This window comes from Salvelinus sp. IW2-2015, linkage group LG30 (genome assembly GCF_002910315.2).
Source record: "Salvelinus sp. IW2-2015 linkage group LG30, ASM291031v2, whole genome shotgun sequence".
Taxonomy (NCBI): domain Eukaryota; kingdom Metazoa; phylum Chordata; class Actinopteri; order Salmoniformes; family Salmonidae; genus Salvelinus; species Salvelinus sp. IW2-2015.
The window spans coordinates 23,136,319-23,153,067 of record NC_036869.1 but is presented as its reverse complement, the minus strand read 5'-3'; the positions used below and the strand labels follow the sequence as shown (position 1 = coordinate 23,153,067).

General features: G+C 41.2%; 1 protein-coding gene across 2 annotated transcripts in view; it reads right to left on the bottom strand.

Moving 5' to 3' along the window:
• Positions 1-346: 346 nt before the first annotated feature.
• LOC111955376 (oxysterol-binding protein-related protein 10) overlaps positions 347-16,749 on the bottom strand; it is an 88,653-nt gene continuing 72,250 nt past the window's right edge. Inside the window, exons 8-13 of one of the 2 annotated variants that reach the window (XM_023975602.2) lie at positions 15,572-15,724; positions 13,001-13,496; positions 7,519-7,705; positions 5,899-6,081; positions 2,915-3,068; positions 347-2,530 (exon numbers count right to left, since the gene is read on the bottom strand). In XM_023975602.2, coding sequence (XP_023831370.1) covers positions 2,432-2,530; positions 2,915-3,068; positions 5,899-6,081; positions 7,519-7,705; positions 13,001-13,496; positions 15,572-15,724 — 1,272 coding nt within the window. In that variant the 3' untranslated portion in view covers positions 347-2,431. The remainder of the gene's footprint in view (positions 2,531-2,914; positions 3,069-5,898; positions 6,082-7,518; positions 7,706-13,000; positions 13,497-15,571; positions 15,725-16,749) is intronic. The other variant, XM_023975603.2, reaches the window with a different exon arrangement.

Genomic DNA, 16,749 nt, shown 5'->3' with positions numbered 1-16,749 from the left:
AATCGTTATGGAACGATCGTAACAGTTGGAACCCAACGAATGGCACAATACTTGGCTGTGTCATCACACTATTGCCTGCACTAACCCTGGAACTGACCAGGATATAGTATTGTACACTTCTCTCTATTACAATTCTATGTACACTAATCTTCCAACATTAGCWTGTGTTAAAGATCTGAATGTGGCAATTTTCTGAATGACTCAAACCACAGTTATCKTTCTTTCGTGTGTAAAGGCTCTCCAAACCTGTTTTTTTATGATTCATAAACACTTTCCTAACCCTAAATAATCTACAAGATCTGAGTGTTCTTAAATCGACCAATTCATGCTGAAACTGAGACAAATATGCATATATTTAGATGGTTTTATTTCAATATATTCTATTGAGTCTTATGACAAAATTCAAACTAAAAAGGTACACCGTATTTAAAGGGATGGCTTAAGGTAAATGTATTGATAACCCTACTGAATGAAAAGTCCACAAGAAAATCTGTTGGCCAGGAAGTGGGATGGTTTTTCAGCAGTTTAATTTATTCAGTGCGTGCAAGGGAACCACACCTGCAAAGCCCGGTAGGCACTTTCATAAGGTAAATCGGGAATACCAACTACTGAGAAGTGCGTAGGAAAGGCGTGCGTGAGAAATGCGTAATTTCTTAAATTGAAATCGGGCACTTCTCCAAATTACTCAGTAGCGGCAAGAAACTGAACCGCTAATTTTCATCCCTGCTGATTTTCTCATTTGGACTGCAAGATTATACTAACGTCAGGATCGATACCATGATAGTACTACAATGTAATGCTGCAAGACACACAGTCTATAGTCATGGATGGTTGAGATTGGATGGTTGAAATTACTTCACAACCAGAGAATATAGCATTGATCACTATTCTAAGACTAAAATGTGGAGCAAACTAAAAACAAAAATGTTCCATTCGTTGTTTGGCTGAATAATATATATAATAAAGGCAATCAGATACAGTGCAATTGGAATTATTCCGACCCCTTTTTCCACATTAAATTTCGAGTCTCATTACAAAGGGTCTGAATACTTATGTAAATAAGATATGTTTTTTGATTTTAATACAGTTGCAAACATTWTWTTWTTTTTWAACAATTTTTGCTTTGTCGTTATGGGGTGTTGTGTGTAGATCGATGAGGAAATTGTTTTATTGAATCMATTTTAGAATAAGGCTGTAACGTAACACGTTTGTTACATTACAGCCTTATTTTAAAATGGATCAACATTTTTTTTCTTCCATCATCAATCTACACACAACACCCCATAATGACAAAGCAAAAACAGGTGTTTTTGCAAAATGYGGAGAAAGTCAAGGGGTCTGAATACTTTCCGAATGCACKGTATAAATAGTATTTAACTAAATATATACACAGTATATACTGTATGTCAGTTAGTACATTTTGTGAAAATGTAAACGTATAATAGCTATGCATGACCCAAAACAACCCCTCTACTACTACCACCACTGTACCTGTCAACAATATCATTCAGAATGACATCTGGAGAGACGACACCTCTCGGGTGCCCCTCTGTGAGAATGTGGCTGTGTCTTCCTGTGCACCTTATCCATATTCAATGCAGAGGCAGCCCACTGAGATATTAGCATGGGGAGTCGTGAGCTGGGTACAGCTCCAGCTTAATTCTGTTATGTCAATGCCAACCTAAGGACACATCCCTGGAAGGAGGAAACACCTCACGGAGAGATAGACACTCCGTTGGAAACCTAAAGAAAAAACGGTGATGGTATGGGATTACGACCGTAATAAGTGGGTAAGAGAGTGATGGGAAATCTGTTTGCGTGGAAGAGCTGAGGCAGACAGTTCCGTTCAGGAATGGTCGGAACTCATTCCAAAGGTCGGGATGGGATAAGGATGGGTAGAATAGGAAAGTGGTAGGAAATAGACTACTTCTAGTCATCAGCATTYGTTAAAAACAGGATGGGAACTAATGGTAACATAAACATATCTCTGCCATGATCACTRTTGTATTCCACCAACACTGCAGTGGACTCCTTCTGATTCTGATTCCATCTGTGCCATCTGCATTCTTCTACCATTGCATTCTGATGCTGCATGACAAATAAAGGCGATTGGACCAAAATGGACCATGTATGYGTCAACACAACTGGTACAAAATACCAGTGGCAAATCATATCATACTGTGCATTTGCAAAAAAATATGGCCTTGGCAAAGTGAGAAATCTAAACGCTCGACCTCGAACACTATAAAAAACGATATTTGTCCCGCCCACCCTCGTAGTTCAAGTGGAAACCACTTTGGCACCTTGATCCACATGAGCGTGTCCTTTGTCCGTGTCATTAAGAGTCAGTATCTCGGGTCCCAATAGAGAGTGGCATCACTCCCTCAATAAGCTGTTCCATCAGTATCCTTCCCCTGGCCTGGCCCCTCATTTAGGGGGATAGAGGCACTCTGTTAGTGTCCATTAGAGCAGTCTGGTTCTTGTGTCCGTGAGATTTCCACAGACTTTTGTGGTAGATCCAGCCTTCTCCCTAAAGGCAAGAACAAAGACACAAAACCAGATGAGCGTCAGTGGTTCAATTGAGCCGGGCTCCTGCACCTTGGGACAAAGCACCCTGAGTGGAGGTACCAACAACTGGATATATCCGGTTTTCAGGGATAAAGCTAATTCAACCTAGCTTCCTTTTCCCGCTGAAAACCRGATGTGGGAACTCCGCTCAGGCATKATYTTTTAGGTTAGGTCAAAGGGGCAGCCAGGTGGAGCCGAGCTCCAGCACGTCATGGGTCCAAAGAGAAAAGTAGGGTGAAAAGTAAGATGAAGGTATGATCAAACAAGGTAAGGGATAGGATTGAACATATAGCCCCAACCATAGTTTTATATTTAACCTTGGCTCAACTTCCTCCCGTAACTGTACCTTTCTGCTGAAATATTTGGGTGTCCAGGGCGAGTTATCTGCAGCTCTCTGCCTCTCCTCCCCTCGCTGGCGCTCCTCTAGACGATGCTTGTGTTCCGTGGCCTCGTCAATGTTCCCCTCCTTCAGTGACTTGGTGACATGCTGCCATAACCGCCTACACAGACACAGACACAGAAACAAAACGTATAGAATTGTGTGCCCACGGGTGGACAGAGCATGACATTCCATTCCGAGACCTAGAGGTTCTGTAATTGACAGCGCCCCCTTTCAACCCATCACAGAAAAAACGGCTCCTCCCCGTCATCCTTTCACAACTCTGAATGCGCTGCTAGTTGTCAGCAGACCCTTTTTACGGCTTTTTAAGGTCATCAGAGCAAAAGGACAACTAAACACGTTGTCTTCGCTGTATTAAAACGGTTGGACTCTTGACATGTTGATATAACCTGGATATATATACTGAACAAAAATATAAACACAACATGCAACAATTTTAAAAGATTTTACTGAGTTACAGTTCATATGAGGAAATCAGTTAATTTWWAAAAATGTATTAGGCCCTAATCTAYGGATTTCACATGGCTGGGAATACAGATATGCATCTGTTGGTTACAGATACCTTAAAAGGAAGGGGTGTGGATCCCAAACATGCTCAATGCGTGACATGTCTGGTGARTATGCAGGCCATGGAAGAACTGGGACATTTTCAGCTTGCAGGAATTGTGTACARTTCCTTGCGACATGGGGCCATGCATTATCATGCTGAAACATGAAGTGATGGCGGTGGATGAATGGCWCGACAATGGGCCTCAGGATCTTGTCACGGTATCTCTGTGYATTCAAATTGCCATCAATAAAATGCAATTGTGTTCATTGTCTATAGCTTATGCCTGCCCATAACATAACCCCACCACCACCATGGGGCACTCTGTTCACAACGTTGACATCAGCAAATCGCTCGCCCACACAACGCCATACAYGTGGTCTGCGGTTGTGAAGCMGGTTGGAAGTACCKTCAAATTCTCTAAAACGACGWTGGAGGCAGCTTATGGTASRGAAAYTAACATTMAATTATCTGGCAACAGCTCTGGTGGACAWTCCTGCAGTCTGCMTTCCAATTGCACGCGCTCCCTCAGAACTTGAGATCTGTGGCACTGCAAATTTTAGAGTTGTGCACCTGTGTAATGATCATGCTGTTTAATCAGCTTTTTGATATGTCACACCTGTCAGGKGGATGGATTATCTTGGCAAAGGAGAAATGTTCACTAACAGGGATGTAAACAAATTTGAGAACAACATTTAAGAGAAATTAGCTTTTTGTGCATATGGAACATATCTGGGATCTTTTGTTTCAGCTCAYGAACCATGGGACCAACACTTTACATGTTGCGTTTATATTTTTGTTCAGTATACATTGTGATACTTTTCCTCTCTTTTTCCCATGTTATTAAAAGGTATAATGTGAATTTTATAACATAAAATGTCTGGACTTTATCACGGTCAAGTTTGTACTCCACAGACTACATATTTCATCTTAGAGATTCTTTTTCTTTTTCAAAACTCCTTTAAACATTCTGTGAACACTTATGAGGAAATCTCGGGTTCATCTCATATGAGCAGTAAATGTGTTTTGTTCCCCGGATCAACTGGGCGGTCCCAATGACATTGTCCTGCCGTTAGAGCCCGCCTTCTCAAAGAACCCCTATAAATTAGAGATATTACTAAACAGAAATCCGATCAGGTACCGAAGGGCGAGGACACATCATTGGAAAATATGATCCCCATCTTCTTGGAAACCAAACGCAGATCAAGGAAGCCTTATCCAACTCAGACAGAACAATCCCCTAACAGGAACTCTGCTGAACCCGTATATTTGTTCACTCATTACGAACCACTGAGTCTTCAACGCTCTCAAAAGGGGAACTGAATCTAAATTATATTGCACCCGAGTGCCTTAAAACACTTTATCTGTTTGGACTGAACAAACTGAGAACTGAACTGAGAGAGAAAGGGAGCCTATGCTTGAGCTCCGAAGAGGGCCTTCTTCGACCGAAAGCGCCAAACACCAGGACCCCTGACCGACCGTTTTTCCCTGTGTACCGCTCAATCATAACAGAAACTCAATTGAACCAGATGACAATCAAATTCAAGCAAATACCTCATTGCATTGAATTTCCCTTCTGTGTGACGTTGTGTCTGTGTTAAAGTGGTGGCAGTAACTGATTATTGTAAGACTGATAGCCTAGCCAGCCCACTGGCGACTCCTGGTGGATGAACCTATAATTTCACAGTTGTGAGGTTTTAGCAGCCTCTCAGTTGATAAGACCATCTCGCCCTCAAAAGTCTGGTGAATGTATGTACTGTACTGTTGTATTTTCTGAGTTCAAGTGCGGAAGTTCATGTATATTGACCTGTGGAGATTCTCACCTCGATAACTGTGTTGTATTCCGTTAGCCTATACCCTGCCTTACTCTGTTAACGACCTCATTTTCCAGCTTTAGTCTAGTAAATAAAGACGACTTTCAGAACGAGAATATTGTAACTGACGTTTTAAGACTATTGTTGATATAGGATTGGTGCAACGGTTAAGGGTAACTACTGATAGAGATATCCCTTTAATTAACTCTATGTAAAAACCCTTAATGGTGCTCCAAAATGAAGTACTAAACATTAGATCAATTCATTATTCCAGTCATTAGTCAATAAATGATCTTGAATATCCATAGCCAAAGTCACAACAACAACAAAAAACACACATAGCTAACAAGATAGCTACTTTAATAGCTACTGTTCAGTATACACCATAGCAAAACATTTTAAAAACTTTCTGAAACGGAAAACAAAAATGTATATTTCTTATTGGACAAGTCCGGGTAGTACCTCCTTGTTTCAGTCCTGTTTACATCTGTTTGGTGCCTAATGAACACGACCCTGGTCCACTAAGAAGGGACCGAAAATACAGCATTTCAGACCCAGGAGCATCTTACCTGGACTCATTCCGTCCCTGCTTTTCCACAGGCCGGAGCTTCTTCTTGATGATTGGCAGTTTGGTTGTGTCAATCACTTTGGTCTCCCCGCTGCTATAGGTGAACTCCAGGGTTCCGTTCCACTCCCCCTGGGCCTTGCACACAATAGTGTTGGTCGGATTGTGTTTGACCTCTGCAGTCACCCTGAGAGGAACATAGCAGCCATGTTCAGAAGATTAACTTTGTGGCAGCCCATCATTGCTCAACATTACTCGTATGATATATTGTGCTGCCATAGCAATATTGAATTACAGTGAGGTCAAAAAGTATTTGGACAGTGGAATATCTTTTTGTTATTTAGAATGTTTGATATTTATGTAACTTTCTCACTCGTCATGATTCACAATTCATTCATGATTATCCGTAATCATGGCAGCATCCACATTAACGTAGAAGTGATTAGAAACATATGATATTCTTATTTACAATAAAAGTGGCTCCAGAATTATACAATGCTTTATTCGCCGCTCAAAATCATCTGAAAGACAACCAAAACAAACTGCAAATGCATCCAACAAGTTTGTAGTCAGAAGCTTGATGTGGTCACTGCATGCTAGGAATATTGGATCAAATACTTGAATTTGTACAATTACTTTTAGTACCCTAAAATATGTACAAAAAGTGTTGTAATTTATTCATGGTTTAACCCTAAAAGCACCAAAAGGAAATTGGAACTGATGGCAAAATGACACTTTCTGTTAAACAGTACCACTTTTTAGTTTATTAACCTTTCGTAACGCAAGTAAATGGTTAAATTGAATTCCCCAAAATAAGCATATCATTTAACACATATAGTCAAATCTGATGTTTAAAAATAGACGTTTTTGTAAGCGTTTCATGTTCTGAACAGTTATTTTGATACATTTCATCCATAGCAACTTGTCATGAACGTGTCTTTGTTTTCCATTCAAAGCGTTGTGTTCCTGTGATACTCAGACATTGAGAAATTGGCGATTGAGCTAATCGGACATAACGGTACGACCTAAAACAGCCACCGATATATTAGCGATATGGGCATTGGTGCTATCAGGCTTTTAGCTCTTACTTTGGGACGCTATGGAATATTAACTCAGTTCCAAATGCATCCGAACGGTGAGACTCAACTTGGTATAGAGACATCGACTGGAATCTAAATATGTATTTACATTCTGTTTTTTTAATGCTAGTGGGTGCCACGTCCAAATCGCCCATTTCCCAAATCTGGGGTGTCTCAACTATATCTTTTCAAGGTACATACATCTACCTATRTKCCAAATGTGGCGCTTTTATCACAAACTTATTTTTATTTTTATATTGAGTCCATATTTTCAGGAACCATGACTATACAAAAGAGAGATTATTTTTAATTACTGTTGTTGTCATGTTCTGTTGCATAATTCAACAGAACCGTCAAAAGTTTTTTTTTTTTTTCTTTCGTTTTACACAGATATCATCCTTAAATGGTGTTTTTATGTCGGTAACTAGTTGCTTGATAAACAAATGTCAAAAGGATCAAAAATGAGCATTCAAATAATCTCTCTCACGCACACGCACGCACGCACGCACGCACACACGCACACGCACACGCACATAGAGACCCACCTGTGTACCTTCCCTCCATAGAAAGGCTTGGTGTGGAATGTGACTGTGGCCGAGTAGCCGCTCTTGGCACAGTTGATGGTGACTTTGCCACCCAGCTCCACCCATGGCACGGTGAGGATGGAGCGGGCGTAGGCACAGGGCAGCGTGAAGACATACTCCTCGTCATGCTCCAGGAGGCACAAGGTCCCTTGGGAGCAGAGAGGGAAAGATCAAAGGTCAGGTCAGATTAAAGGTCAGCATCTTACTGGTGTTGGTCTGGTCCCAGGMTGTTCATGGTTGGTTAAGACAATGAGCGACAACTGACCAGGAGTTGATATGACAACGCAAACAGATTGTTTATTTATCAAAAGCTGCATTTGGATCTAAACCCAGAAACGTCCCTTGCACCGTGTTGCTCCTCGTCTATAACGTACAATAAGATGTTGGAGTCAGTAATTCAATCAAACGATTTAGCTTGGTATGTGGCGCTTACTGATTCTCCTTTAAATTGGTTACGTTCCTAATAGCCGTCACTAATTCAGATGAACCTTTAACAAAAACATACATGCCGTAGAATACTGCAGAAGCTTTTGCAGAGACCACTAGGGAAATAAATGGCAACATCCTCTGCAAAATACAGTATTTCCATACCATAAATATATACATTCTCAGCCTCATTAACAACATCAATRGTGTGCATCATTAGCCAGGGTTTTTTCCCCCTGTTACTCAGGAAGAACAGAGGACACCCACTGTGCACGACTCCACATCGCCCCATGCATTGATTTCTCTCCCTTTGTGATATTCACAGTACCATCTTTTGGGATACGTGGACTGGATTCCCCATACGGGAGGACATTAAAGTTAATGCACAACGTCTCTTCACCTACGTCACCATACACAGCCTATTGGGTCATAAGGTCATAGGACATATAGTACAAATGAGCAATCCCACCAGCCCCTGCTCTGTGGGTTGCCCATCTATTGCTTTCATGTCTTACTCATCAAACCAATTAATCTTCCACTGCAAAACACCTATGGGGGTTCACTTAACCAAAGAGCAAACCATAGGAAAGCATAGAAAATGGCATAAGCATCTATTCAATGCTATCGCCATCTACTGTTAACTATTAGTTTTCGTATAAGCAGCGCAATCTCCCTGAATGAAATCGGGTTGAGTTTGCAACCCTAATTACCACARAACACCTGATTGAATGAATGTCATGCCCGTGACATACATGTATTATTTCTACCTACTATAATCGAGTCAGTAGAGAAATCATGTGGAAGTTCATCACATGACTGGCWGGCATATACTCTTTTGGCTATATTACAAGTGGGGAAAAATGTATTTCGCCATTGATCCTTCTCCTCGACCCTCTGGTCTTACCCTGTCCACCTCTTCATACTGTGTATGCAATGTACTGTATGTCCAATGTCACTGAATTAATACTGTCTTTGGTTGAGAGCATAAAGGCACAAAATCGAGCATTTACAAACCCCACATTGACCCACCGTGCTGTCCATGACAACCCACAGCCACCGCAAATCACAGCAGGACAAGATTGTATCTGATACATGCTTTCTGTACTCTCTTCTCCACCAGATATCATCTTACTCAGCGCCAATCGACGCAGCACTAAATATAATCGGCCGCTCAAAAGAGTATTATCTTTTCATTAGAGGCGCATTACTCATCAAGATTCCAAACCACACAGGCCTCTAAATGTGAGAGGGTCACCGTTGTGCTTCGAAAGCAATCCCACAGTGAACGCACAAATTCCCAGTTATTAAAAAGGTACGTCAGAGAATATTGTCTGATCGTGGTCAATCGGTATAACACACAGAACCGTCAAAAGTTTGGACACACCTACTCATTCCAGGGTTATTCTTATTTWTTWWTTTTTTTCTACATTGCAGAATACTRGTGAAGACATCAAGACTATGAAATAACACATTTGGAATCATGTAGTAACGATTAACTAACATATTCCTCTCAATTTTAAATGTTTCGCTTGACTCGTTATGACGTTATAACTACTTACATTTGCTTCCACCGTAATGTTTTGTCAGCCATCTTTGCTGAAGAAAGTCACCAGGGGACGAGTGGCTCGCGTCAAATTCATCATTGGAACCACTCGTTATGATTGGTCATATAAAAACCTTGGGACCCAAATGCATAATGAGYGCTCTAACTCCCCCTTGCGGTGGTCTGGAGCAATGAAGCCGTGACGCTGGGTCCCTCTATGTCCAACAGTGTAAGCTCGCAGCTTTTAAAGGAGGAACCACTGTATATACAGATTCAGTCAATTMAATTCAAGGGCTTCATGTATCCCWTYAGTGTGACTCATTCAGAAAAGCCTMCATTGTGACGTCATGACGACAGATATTGTATTGATTGTCATCAGAGAACTCTCATATCCTTCTGTTGTGCAAGAGGACTATGCACAATGGATAGGTATGAGAGTAAAACTAAAACTGGCCGCTGTAGATGCCATTAGCAACGGTCATCAAATTTGTTAAAAGGTTTTAAAAACAAATCTAACAAATGCAACAGTTGGATAATGGATGAAGTGACTCCAAACTTTTAGAATTTAAAACATCCATCAGATATTRACTGAATTACAGCACATYAAACATTTTCCTGGCATGGACAAATAACGAACGAAGTTCGGGAATTCAGGTAATCAATTTATTGTAAAATGTCAAAACGTTTTCTTARAATGCACTCAAATATACATTTTCTAATAGTATCAAGGTTTWAAAAAATATATTTTGTGTAAAAATAAAGAAAATTATAAGTGCCTAATTTGCATAAATACATTGGGAGTATTTGCATATATGAAACATTAACATAAAGGGGTGGAACAGGACTGCAACACCAAAAACTTGCTCTGCCTAGGCACCTCAAACTCATCTCTGGACTTCAAAGCCTGTTCCGCTCCGTTTTTTCATGGTTGCCCTCTAATCAGGGACTGATTTAGACCTGGGACACCAGATTGGTGCAATTAATTATCAGGTAGAACAGAAAACCAGCAGGCTCCGGACCTTGTCGGGTAAGAGTTGAATACCCCTGGCCTAGGCCTACCTGCACTCACCTGCGCTGTCTAGACTGCCTCATTAATTACTGTTGTTGTCATGTTCTGTTGCATAATTCAACAAGTGTGTRACAGCAGCCTTCGCTTTGGCTCCCCCTCCTGTCCAGCTCAGGCATTAGCTGATGCCGAACCTACTCTTGGCAAACGCCCTTCACTCATCAACCCCGGACTTGTCTCATCATCATTACACACACCTGGTTCCAATCCCCACTCTRTCACTGTATATATAGTCCCTCTGCCATTTGTCTTTGTCGGSCATTGCAAATAGTACTTGTTTTCCTGAGAGGAATGTCGCTTACTATTTCCTGAGTACTTTATATTTTGCACTTTGSGTTCRCTCTGTGCCTTTTTGTTTATGAAGATATATTTTGAGCACAACAGTGCTTGGGTTTCGTCACGTTTTGATCTATGGTGCTTAAATAAATTCAGTAGTTCTATACCTGCGACTGTCTCTTGCCTACTCCTCTCTACACCAGTGGCAGCGTGCCAATAGCAGGATAACCTCAGATAAAAAATAAAAAAATAAAATAAAAACAGGATTGGCTCTAGATTACACCTCTCTATACATACTTTACACTGTTTGCGAAATCAGAAATAATACTATAATCAGAGTGTTCATTTTCAGGAGTTTTAATTTCAGTGCATCGAATTTGTAAACATTTAAAATGTATTAAAATGATTACTTTTTTCAATTCCACAACACCCATCAAAATAAAGCTGTCTGTCTTCTCTTTGATGTGTTGAGACGATGCGTTAAATGACCCTGGGCATCTTTCTTTTGRTGTTTTTCAGAGTCAGTAGAAAGGCCTCTAGTGTCCTACGTTTTCATAACTGTGACCTTAATTGCCTACTGTCTGTAAGCTGTTAGTGTCTTAATGACCGTTCCACAGGTGCATGTTCATTAATTGTTTAAGTTTCAGTGAACAAGCATGGGAAACAGTGTTTAAACCCTTTACAATGAAGATCTGTGAAGTTATTTGGATTTTTACAAAATATCTTCGAAAGACAGTGTTCTGAAAAAGGGACGTTTCTTTTTTAGCTGAGTTAATAATTTGAACTCAAACATGTATGTACTTATGGTGTCAGCGTTTAACTTCTTATGGTTGGGGGGCAGTTTTGAATAGCTTGGATGAATAAGGTGCCCAGAGTAAACTGCCTGCTACTCAGGCCCAGAAGCTAAGATATGCATATTATTAGTGGATTTGGATAGAAAACACTCTGAAGTTTCTAAAACTGTTTGAATGATGTCTGTGAGTATAACAGAACTCATATGGCAGGCAAAAACCTGAGAAAAAAATCCAACCCGGAAGTGGGAAATCTGAGGTTTGTAGGTTTTCAAGTCTTTGCCTATCCAATATACAGTGTAAAATGTGGTCCTAAGGCTTCCACTAGATGTCAACAGTTTCTAGAACCTTGTTTTAGGCTTCTACTGTGAAGGGGGAGCGAATAAGAGCTGTTTGACTAAGAGGTCTGGCAGAATGCCATGAGCTAAGTCATGTGCGCGGCCGTAAGAGCGAGCTCTGTTCCTTTTCATTTCTAAAGACAAAGGAATTGTCCGGTTGAAACATTATTGAAGATTTATGTTAAAAACATCCTAAAGATTGATTCTATATATCGTTTGACATGTTTCTACGAACTGTAATATAACTTTTTTGACTTTTCGTCTGGACTAACTAAACACACGAACAAAAAGGAGGTATTTGGACATAAATTATGGACTTTATCGAACAAAACAAACATTTATTGTGGAACTGGGATTCCTGGGAGTGCATTCCGATGAAGATCATCAAAGGTAAGTGAATATTTATAATGCTATTTCTGACTTCTGTTGACTCCACAACATGGCGGGTATCTGTATGACTTGTTTTGGTCCCTGAGCGCTGTACTCAGATTATTGCATGGTGTGCTTTTTACGTAAAGCTTTTTTTWAAATCTGACACAGCGGTTGCATTAAGGAGAAGTATATCTTTAATTCCATGTATAACACTTGTATTTTCATCAACATTTATGATGAGTATTTCTGTAAATTGATGTGGCTCTCTGCAAAATCACCGGATGTTTTGGAAGCAAAATATTACTGAACATAATGCGCCAATGTAAACTGAGATTTTTGGATATAAATATGAACTTTATCGAACAAAACATACATGTATTGTGTAACATGAAGTCCTATGAGTGTCATCTGATGAAAATCATCAAAGGTTAGTGATWAATTTTATCTCTATTTCTGCTTTTTGTGACTCCTCTCTTTGGCTGKAAAAATGGCTGTGTTTTTCTGTGACTAGGCACTGACMTAACATAACGACGAAAGCATGGTATGCTTTCGCGTAAAGCCTTTTTGAAATCGGACACTGTGGTGGGATTAACTGAGCCTCAACAAACCCAAAGCACATCAATTCACTCACCTTCCCCTATCATGGACACACCAATGGACATGCCCATGAACTTGCTTCTTGTCCACACATGGGTGTTGACACACATACTCCTCTCTGGRCACTCGCAGTAGAATCCTGAGACGGGCGGGTGGTGGGACACCTGCTCAGCCACRAAGCGAACCCGGTAACACTCAGTCCCCGATGGATCGTCCTGTTGTTGGGTGTTGTTGGGGCCCCTGGAGGCTGGTTCCCTGGGGYCCTGAGACCTGAGGGGCCTCACTCTGTCCCGAGGAACCTCCCAGGAACAGTGGAATGTCTCGCCCAGCGCCGRGTTGTAGGGCTTCTTGGCCACAGCTCCTTTGCGTCCCTCATGGAAGGCGGTAAGGTAGTACTCAACGAAGCGTACAATGCGGTCCTCCGCCGTGGCTCCAGCCGTGATGGACAGGAACATGTCCGGGTGGGCCATGAAGTTAGCGTACATCTCCAGCAGGGAGCGCTTCTCCAGGATGAATGTGGGCAGCACCACCTGGTAAACAAGGCGTGAGGCGACCGTTAAACTTGAGGGAGACACTTCACTAGATTGCTGGTAGGGAACAGTAATAAAGAGGAGCACTAGTCGTAACTTAAACTAAAAGCTTTTTTAATGTCATTCCATGGCTGTTTTGATGCTATTGATGATTATATTCAACTGAGCAGGCTAGTGAAATGGACATACCAGTACATACCAAGACATTCCTATTCAGTGAACCAGTAAACATTGCATTGGCCATAGCAGCTCTAACATTCCAAGGGGAAACTACAGTGCCTTGCAAAAGTATTCATCCCCCTTGGCATTTTTCCTATTTTGTTGCATTACATCCTGTAATTTAAATAGATTTTTATTTGGATTTCATGTAATGGACATACACAAAATAGTCCAAATTGGTGAAGTGAAATGAAAAAAATACTTTAATGAATTTTAAAAATTACTTTAAAAAAAAGTATGATTTTTATTTTATTTTATTTTTTAAATACGAAAAGTGGTGCGTGCATATGTATTCACCCCCTTTGCTATATGTATTCACCCCCTAAATAAGATCTGGTGCAACAAATTACCTTCAGAAGTCACATAATTAGTTCAATAAAGTCCACCTGTGTGCAATCTAAGTGTCACCTGATCTATCACATGATCACAGTATATATACACCTGTTCTGAAAGGCCCCAAAGACAGCAACAAGCAACGGGCACCACCAAGCAAGCAGCACCATGAAGACCAATGAGCTCTCTCCAAACAGGTCAGGGACAAAGTTGTGGAGAAGTACAGATCAGRGTGGGGTTATAAAAAAATATACAAAACTTTGAACAAACCCCCCAGAGCTCCATTAAATCCATTTATAAAAATATTGAAATAATATGGCACCACAACAAACCTGCCAAGAGAGGGCCGCCCACCAAAACTCACAGATCAGGCAAGGAGGGCATTAATCAGAGACAACAAAGAGGCCAAAGATGACCCTGAAGGAGCTGCAAAGATCCACAGCGGAGATTGGGGTATCTGTCCATAGGACCACTTTAAGCTGTGCACTCCTAAGAGCTGGGCTTTATGGAAGAATGGCCAGAAAAAAAGCAATTGCTTAAATTAAAGAAAGAAATAAGCAAAMATGTTTGGTGTTCGCGAAAAGGCATGTGGGAGACTCCCCAAACATAAWTGAGCTTTTTGGTCATCAAGGAAAATGCTGTCTGGTGCAAACCCAACACCTCTTATCACCCCGAGAATACCATCCCCACAGTGAAGCATGGTGGCGGCAGCATCMTGCTGTGGGGATGTTTTTCATCGGCAGGGACTGGGAAACTGGTCAGAATTGAAGGAATGATGGATGGTGCTAAATACAGGGAAATTCTTGAGGGAAACCTGTTTCAGTCTTCCAGAGATTTGAGACTGGTACAGAGGTTCACCTTCCAGCAGGACAATGACCCTAAGCATACTGCTAAAGCAACTCTTGAGTAGTTTAAGGGGAAACATTTAAATGTCTTGGAATGGCCTAGTCAAAGCCCAGACCTCAATCCAATTGAGAATCTTAAAGATTGCTGTACACCAGCGGAACCCATCCAACTTGAAGGAGCTGGGGCAGTTTTGCCTTGAAGCATGGGAAAAAATCCCAGTGGCTAGATGTGCTAAGCTTATAGAGACATACCCCAAGAGACTTGCAGCTGTAATTGCTGCAAAAGGTGGCTTTACAAACTATTGACTTTGGGGGGGGCGAATAGTTATGCACGCTCAAGTTTTCATTTTTTTCTAATTTCTAATTTCTTGTTTGTTTCACCCCCCAAAATATTTTGCATCTTCAAAGTGGTAGGCATGTTGTGTAAATCAAATGATGCAAACCACCCAAAAATCTATTTTAATTCCTGGTTGTAAGGCAACAAAATCGGAAAAATGCCAGGGGGGGTTAATACTTTCGCAAGCCACTGTACGAAGAGAGCAGAGAGAGTTGGCTGTGTTMAAAATAAATCATGACATTCCTACATAATCTCCTCAGTGAACCAGTAAGTGTTGTGTTTGGCCATACCAGCTCTAACATTCCAAGGAAAAGACATGAAGAGAGCGTCAGCTGTCTTACCCGGGTGAGGTCCATGCCCAGTTTGAGCTGGGAGAGGAGGTGCAGGATGATGCTCCGCTGGTCRTCCAACACRCCCAGGTCCTCCTCGTCATTGTCCTCCATGTCAGTCACCTCCTCACTGGGGCTGACGGCCTCCAACCCTGCTGGGTGCTGCTGAAACAACAGAGACACAGTTAGACTTAGTGATCTGACATACAGTACCAGTCAAAAGTTTGGACAGACCTACTCATTCAAGGGTTGTTCTTTAGTTTGACTCTTTTCTACATTGTAGAATAATAATGAAGTCATCAAAACAATGAAATAACACATATGGAATTATGTAGGAACCAAAAAAGTGTTACGCAAATCAAAATGTATTTTATATTTGAGATTCTTCAATGTAGCCACCCTTTGCCTTGACGACAGCTTTGCACACTSTTGGCATTCTCACAATCAACTTCATGAGGGAGTCACCTGCAATGCATTTCAATTAACAGGGGTGCATTGTTAAAAGTAAAATTGTGGAATTTCTTTCCTTCTTAATGCGTTAATTATTAATGCACTTAATTATGGTCAATTTAGACTGATAATAGTATCTAGTCATGATAAGGGGTGAAATAAGTATAGCCAGTTACAATTGTAATGGTTTAGCAGATTATAAAAAAAAGAAGACCAGTCTTTACGTGGCTCAAAGAAAAGGAATATAACATATACTGTTTACAGGAAACTCACTCTACATCCTTAGATGAAGTTGTGTGGTAAAAGGAATGGGGTGGTGAAATAATTTCCTGTCATGGACAAAAGAACCCTTTAAATACCAGGCAGGGAACACAACCAATTGAACCGTTCCATACATTCTTGTTCCATTTATCACTGACATATTCCGACCACATTCACACCTCTTTGCATTTCCTTCCGCCGGGGTGGGGGGTGAGGAGCAGGGGGGGGGGGGGGGGGGGGGGGGGGGTCAAGGTATACCTCAGAGAATTTCCCCTGAGAGTGCACTTCCTGATTCCTTGCAACAGCTTCGGGCCTCCAGCACGGACTCACAATGCCTTCGCGAGGCTTTTGATATGGTTGATATGGTGCAGTGAACGTGGACAGGGTTGTGTCCTCCATTTGTGTTCCGGCATTCAGCTGGAAGCAGATCCAATATAGGTTCAAGAAGAGCCCTAGTGCCTTTGATATCTCAAAAGGCA